Raw genomic sequence first — 7,550 nt, forward strand, 5'->3', positions numbered from 1 at the left:
TTATTTCATATTTTTTCTTCATATTTTCCTTCTAATTAACTATTTTATGATATATTTTTTCTTCAATATTTAAAAAGTTGGAATAAAATTGGTGACAAAGGTGCATCAGGCTTAGGTTCTGGTTTAGCAAATTGCATTAATCTCTCAGATTAGACACTTTACCTTTCGTAAAAACAGTTTATTTATTTTGGATTGTGATATTTTGAATTATAAAAACTAATTAAAAACAATAAAGCTCTTTTTTCTTTTTCTTTTTATTGTGCTTGCCTTTTTTTGTTCTTTCTTTGTTAATATATTTAGCTTGTCCTTTTATTTTCAAATTTTTTACTTTTATTATTAACTTATTAATTAATCTTATTATTTCATCTTTTTTCTTCATTTTTTCCTTCTAATTAACTATTTTATGATATATTTTTTCTTCAATATTTAAGAAATTGTAATAAAATTGGTGACGAAGGTGCATCAGGCTTAGGTTCTGGTTTAGCAAATTGCATTAATCTCTCAGATTTGACACTTGACCTTTAGTAAAAACAGTTTATTTATTTTGGATTGTGATATTTTGAATTATAAAAACTAATTAAAAACAATAAAGCTCTTTTTTCTTTTTCTTTTTATTGTGCTTGCTTTTTTTGTTCTTTCTTTGTTAATTTATTTAGCTCATCCTTTTATTTTTAAATTTTGTACTTTTATTTTTAATTAATTAATTAATTAATCTTATTATTTCATATTTTTTCTTCATTTTCTCCTTCTAATTAACTATTTTATGATATATTTTTTCTTTAATATTTAAAAAGAGAGAATTAAATTGGTGACGAAGGTGCATCAGGCTTAGGTTCTGCTTTAGCAAATTGCATTAATCTCTCAAATTTGACACTTAACCTTGAGTAAAAACAGTTTATTTGTTTTGGACTGTGATATTTTGAATTATAAAAACTAATTAAAAACAATAAAGCTATATTTTCTTTTTCTTTTTATTGTGCTTGCTTTTTTTTGTTCTTTCTTTGTTAATATATTTAGCTTATCCTTTTATTTTCTAATTTTTTACTTTTATTATTAATTAATTAATTAATCTTATTATTTCATATTTTTTCTTCATTTTTTCCTTCTCATTAACTATTTTATGATAAATTTTTTCTTTAATATTTAAAAAGTAGTAATTAAATTGGTGACGAAGGTGCATCAGGCTTAGGTTCTGGTTTAGCAAATTGCATTAATCTCTCAAATTTGACACTTGACCTTTCGTAAAAACAGTTTATTTGTTTTGGATTGTGATATTTTGAATTATAAAAACTAATTGAAAACAATAAAACTCTTTGAATTTATTTGATAACTTTTATTTGATTTATTTTTTTATCTTTATTATACCACTAATGCTATTTTATTTATTAATTTAAGAAATATTTTTTAATTTAAAAGTTTATTCTATTTTGATATTTATTTAAAATTTACACAAATTTATTATAAAGTATTGGCGAAATCAATGAATCATAAAAATTCAAAGTTGTAAGCGAGTGTCTTAAATCAAAAAAATTAGTTGTCTTTAAAAAATTATTCTGATTATAAAGAAATCACGAAAAAAGGATGAATAAATATTAAATGTTTGAATAATATCATATAATATTTTGAAAAGTTTTTTTTAATCTAAAATATAAATAAATAGATAGATTTTATTATTGATTTACATTTATAAATATCATTCATATTTATTTTTATAAGTAAATTAATTATTTATATAAAATAAAAAAATTAAATTTACTTAAATTAATTAATTCCTCTTAAGGAAACCTATAGTTTCTCCAAAAATGATCAAATAATTTGAAACTTTTAGTGTTATATTATTGCTATTTGCAGCAAATTTTTTCTGTAGCTGTGGAGCTACATGTTTTTTTTAATTAAAAAATAAATAAATTTAATTATTTTTAAATTTTATATCATTTTATATTTATTTATTTGCTAACTTTTAAATTTAAAATAATTAATTTAAATTTAAATTTTATTTTATATAAATTAATAAATAAAATATAAATTTATTGATAATTAATTTTATGTTGTTTTTCTTTTTATATTATAATAACAAAATATATTTTAAAGCAAAATTCGAAATTCAAAAAAAATCTTATCTTACATTATTTAATCAAAAATATATAAATCTTTTTCAATTAATTAAATAAAAATCGAATTTAATATGGTCGAAATTCACAAATTAAAATACAGGCTAATTAATGTAAATTAAATTTTGCTTACAATTGAAAAGAAATATATAATTTTACACAATTAAAAGAATTCTAAAAATACTATTTAAAAAAATATTTTTTAATGCAGATAAATTAAATCAACAACATACACAAATTATTCATTTTATATATTTATTTCGCATGTAATATAAAAACAGTTTCATATTGGATTATTTATATTCTTCACTGGTAGGGAGGTAGGTAACTTAGCCATGAAATTTATAATTTAATTTATTTTTTTTCCAGGTTAGATTTAATTAATTAAAAATGTAATTTCAAAAGAAGGATTACTACTGAGCAAAAACTAACTAAATACGCATAAGTTCAAATTAAGATAATTCAATACCTATTAAGAATTTTAAGGCTGATATTAAATAATTTATTCTGAAATAAATTCAATAAAAAATTGAATAAATAAGTAAATAAAAAATTAATTCTTATTACAAACAAGAATTTAAAAATAAAGCATTTATTTTAAAAAAAGTTATAACAAATTAATTTGTTATTAAGTTTGTAAAAGAAAATATTTGATTAATAAATACCTTAATCACCTAATTAATACTCTTATTGATTAAAAAATACATGGGCTAAAGTAATCCTAAAGATAAAAGAAGACAGATTAAAGGTGGAATATTTATTTAATTACAAAAAACATACTTTGTGAGCAACGAGGTGGTTTAAGGTCTGCTTAATATTAGCTTAGAAGAACCATTTTAAGGTCACATACTTTAAATAACTTTGAATGGACTGGAAGAAACTAGTTATATTTATACTATTAGGATTCGTAAACATACTAAGACGTATTACGCGAAAGGATACAATGACTTTCTAAATTTTTCTATCCCTATTTATGATTTTTCTTAAGGATCTCGTGACCCTACCTTTATATTAAAACCATGCTAGCTTGTAATTCCTTTTTAATTACAAATAGTAGATTAGCTCCCTTCTTCCATGAAGTATTTTTATAGTGAAGGTACTTAATGTTCTCTAAAATACTCCTTAATTGCTCAAATTCTTCCTACCGAGCCTAATATGAAGCCAATATATGGCAGTCAAGATATTTTTATAGGATAACAAATATCTGCTTTTGGCTTATCTAACAATACGATATCCCATCAAGAACCTGTACTATGTTGCTGTTGTAGGTCAGGGTAAATTTTTTATAATATAACTATGAACAGTAGATGCTTTTCTCCTGGTGAAACAATAAATCTCAAAATGGACATAGATTTTAGCTAATATGGTAAAACTGTTAAGAGCTTAAATATCAAATTGATTGGATAGCTTACGATGAAAGCAAACGACACTGAAAGAAGCAAACTTTTAACCATATCTGAAAAAAGTATGAATCATAAAGTGAATTCTTCTAAGGTAAAATAGGATATATAGTTTTAATTACCAACTGATTTGGCTTTATCATCTCAAGGATAATTGATTTAAGTCGTGTATTACTTGTAAATAACTCCTGAAATAAGTACTGTTTGTTGTGTTTCCAATAATACTCCTCACGAAATTAAAATATACATCAATCCTAACCCCAATTAATTATAAAATAATTAGCTTATTCCTCAATAACTACAAATTTAAGCTCCCAAAAACTGGAATCCAGTACAATTATAGCCTTCATTAATAAATTAAAGCTTAATAAGTTAAAATTAAAAAAATAATTACCCACTCTAAAATCAAAACTAAAATAACTTAATTATTATGCCCAACTCTATGCTTCCAAAAGTTAAGATATAATAATATGGGTAACCATAAATGATAAACTAGAACTAAGATTATTTGTGAATCATGATTATATTTCAAATATTCTTTCATAATTATTATAAATTAAATTATAAACACTCCTAACAATATTTTTTATATTTTATAACACTTTTCAATACTGTAAAATAACATTTAGGACTAATCTTAAGGAAAAAAAAGTTTATGTATAAAATTAAATTTTATTTACTGATATATTTTGATATATTAATCAAATATAGTTAGTTAGTTATTTAGTTAATGTGTCATCAAAGCAGTTAAAAATTAATTTTGTGCAAAAAATATGAAAAATTATAATAATTAAGCATATTTATAATATTATAAAATAATAAACTATTATAAATTTAAAATATAATATATATTAAAAAATTATAAAACAAATTAGTTTATAATAAAAGGTAAAATAAAATTATTCATTTAATTAATCTACTTTATAGCAAATCCATAAATTAAATTCTTAATTTTCCATATCCATAAGAATTTAATACTTGGAAGTGCTATAAAATTAAAAATTTGATTATAGCTTTTATAGGTGATGAGTAAATGCTTTAATAAAATACTGTTTAAGTTTTTAAAACTATTCTTTAAATTTATAAAGATTTTTTCATTACTACAAAATTAATTTTTTATATAATTATTTTAAAACAATTATGATTGATTGACTAAATAAATTTATAATATAAGTAGTTATATTAATATCATCTCTATTTATTCAACAATATGAAGAAATAGAAAGATAAACTAATCTCTTCATTTTATGTAGCTTTGTAGTTGATTTTTCTGTTTAAAATCTTTTTTGTTTATAAAAAAATTTTTAATCAATAAATATGTAAAACTTAACAAAAATGAAAAAAAAAATTAATTTGATAAGAATACTACTTACTGAATGATTAGGTATAAATATATTAGTTAATTGCACTTAAATAAAGTAGAAATTAAGTTTGCCTCACCTTTTTCATTAATTCTATTATCACTTTTAATAATTTAGAAAAAAATTTCTTTACTTAATAAATTACTTAAATTAAATACAAATAGAAAATAATTTTTTTATAAATAAAATTTTGGTATAAACTTGAAAAAAATTATAAAATAAACAATCAAAAACTTAAAAAACTAAGTATAATAAATATCAAATAAAATTATTCAATAATAAATAAAAAATTTTTTTCTTATTGTAATAAAAATAAAATAAAAATTTTATAGTTATTTTTACAATAAATCAAGCTCTAAAATCTATAATTTTGTACATTTAGCGAAACCAGAACCTAATTCAAAATAATCTGCAATACGCATTGAGCTTCTCCTTAGTTATATTTGTAATAGAGTTAATATAGAGAAAATAATATTATTTTTAATTAGAACTTGTAAAATAGTAATTAGTAAAAGCTAAATAAATACATAATTAGTCTTTAATTATTTCTTATTCTTTAATAAAAAAATATTATACTGTAAAGAGAGACATAGTCTTTTCAGATTTTGGAACTTTGTAAATGCAGAAGATAATTTTTTTGAAAATGAACAATTGTTATCAAATAATGAATTTCCGCTTTTTAAATTAATTAGTTAATATAATTTATATTTTATACAATATAAAAAATTAATTTTATTCAAATTAAAATTAATTAAAATGAAAATACTTAAATAAATTGCTAATAAATAGATTAAGTTTTTAAAAGTATAAAAAACAAAGCATAAATAATACAGCTAAGAATATAATTAGGCAAAAAATAAATCTAATAATTTTTTATTTTCTTTTTTCTAATTTTATTAAATTAAAAATAAATTAATTTACTAGAAGTCAAGAGTTAAATTTGAAAGTTTGTCGCATTTAGCTAAAGTAGAGACTAAATCTAATGCTGCTTCTGAATTTATTCCATAGTCTGTATAAATATTATTAACGCTTTTTATATTTTTGAGAATCTCAATCAATTAATGAATGTAAACATGAAATAAAAATGAAAATGATAAAAATTAAATGAAAAATTCAAAAATAAATAAATAAATAAAATCAGTCTGCCTGCTTTGTTAAGTTATTTTGCAAAATTAAATGGAAAATTTAATTAATTATCATGTTTCTTACTCTTCACTTATTAATTTAAAACTTAAAATATTTTAATAAAAGCATTAACTTCTAACCTTAAATCAAGAGCCAATATTTACATATTAGAGCATTATAATAAGACTTAAGCTAAATTTTATACACCATGGCTATCGATACTTTTACAAAAAGTAAGTTGGTAAGTTATTGTCAATTAATATAAAAAATAAATATGATAAATAGAATAAATTAATAATTTATAAGTAGTTTTGTTATATTTTCCTTTTAAAATAAAAACTCATTCATCAAAGTCTTTTCTAATTAAAAAATATAAATAATTTTTACTGTAGATCAAGTTCAAGATTTATGTGAGTTAATAGTTCAGAGTTTAATAACTTAATTTTATTTTTAAAAAAATATATTTATTTTTTTTTGTAAATTAACAAATTACATTAGATAGATTTTAAAAATATTTTTTCTATTATATCATCTTTATTTTTCTTGATCTTTTATTCAATTTTTAATAAAAATAATATCTATCTAATTATTAATTTTTATGAGTTTTTCAATTTAATTTAATTATTAATCAATCATTTTTAAAAATTTAACCTAAACATTCATTTTAAATATAAAAGTAATATTTTAAATAAATAAATAAGTAGATTACAAAATACGAATTTAATCAATCTGATTTTAATTAGAGACATAAATAAAAAATATTATTTCTATTCTCATCAATTAAGTCTAAATTTAACTAACTGAAGTCTTTTATCAAAATAAAAAATTGACTTGCTTGGAATTAATTCTTGATAAGAAATCAAATTAAAAACCTTATTTTACTACATCTGAAATTGATTCATACAATAGAAGAAATTACTAAAAATGAAAAGACTAGCAATTATTGAAAAATCAAAATATTCCCTAGTCAAAGATAGAAAGAAGATCAAATAGATGTTTACACAATCAGATAATATCACTAATTTTCTTCACAAACTAAATTATTAATTAATTCATATCAAAAATCCTAATTAAATAGATAATTAAAAATAAATACAGAAAACATATAGAGGTATCATATAAATCTTCAAACCATCTAATAAATGACTGATCGATCACTAATTTAAAAGTTATAATTCAAGCACGAAAAATAGTATTAAATATAAGCTACCATTGATCAATTCATGCAATAGAAGAAATTATTCAAAATAAAGTGACTATCAATTATTTAAAATTAAAATATTCCCCAATAAAAGTAGAGTAGAGGAAAATCAAATAGATTTTTACACACACAATCAGATAATCTCACTAAATTATTTACTTTCTTTACAAATTAAATTGTTAATTCATATCAAAAATCCTAAATGATAATTGAAAATACATACAGAAAGCATCTTCAAACCATCTAATAAATTAATGATAACTAATTTACAAGTTATAACTCACTCAAGCAGAAGCAGGAAACAAAGTATTAAATTTAAACTACCTAATTTCATTAACATTTCTAGATGTGA

The 7,550-nt window shown here is 19.6% G+C and overlaps 3 protein-coding genes across 3 annotated transcripts; 2 read left to right on the forward strand and 1 right to left on the reverse strand. All coding sequences in view use genetic code 6, as the record gives it.

Annotated features, from left to right (window-relative positions):
• Positions 1 to 2,816: 2,816 nt before the first annotated feature.
• TTHERM_01462150 (arrestin) lies at positions 2,817 to 4,025 on the forward strand (the record flags this gene model as incomplete). Its single annotated transcript, XM_001029524.1, has 1 exon — positions 2,817 to 4,025. One exon carries the CDS (start codon positions 2,817 to 2,819, stop codon positions 4,023 to 4,025), a length of 1,209 nt encoding a protein of 402 aa, XP_001029524.1.
• A 726-nt stretch (positions 4,026 to 4,751) lies between these two features.
• TTHERM_01462160 (transmembrane protein, putative) lies at positions 4,752 to 6,656 on the reverse strand (the record flags this gene model as incomplete). Its single annotated transcript, XM_001029525.2, has 8 exons — positions 4,752 to 4,974; positions 5,215 to 5,304; positions 5,449 to 5,547; positions 5,794 to 5,901; positions 6,138 to 6,218; positions 6,385 to 6,434; positions 6,491 to 6,575; positions 6,649 to 6,656. 8 exons carry the CDS (start codon positions 6,654 to 6,656, stop codon positions 4,752 to 4,754), a joined length of 744 nt encoding a protein of 247 aa, XP_001029525.2.
• A 744-nt stretch (positions 6,657 to 7,400) lies between these two features.
• On the forward strand, positions 7,401 to 7,550 carry TTHERM_01462170 (hypothetical protein; the record flags this gene model as incomplete). Its single annotated transcript, XM_001029526.1, has 1 exon — positions 7,401 to 7,550. The coding sequence occupies one exon, from the start codon at positions 7,401 to 7,403 to the stop codon at positions 7,548 to 7,550; it is 150 nt and encodes a 49-aa protein (XP_001029526.1).

The sequence above is a fragment of the Tetrahymena thermophila genome (genome assembly GCF_000189635.1).
Source record: "Tetrahymena thermophila SB210 genomic scaffold scf_8254222, whole genome shotgun sequence".
NCBI classification, from domain to species: Eukaryota; Ciliophora; class Oligohymenophorea; order Hymenostomatida; family Tetrahymenidae; genus Tetrahymena; species Tetrahymena thermophila.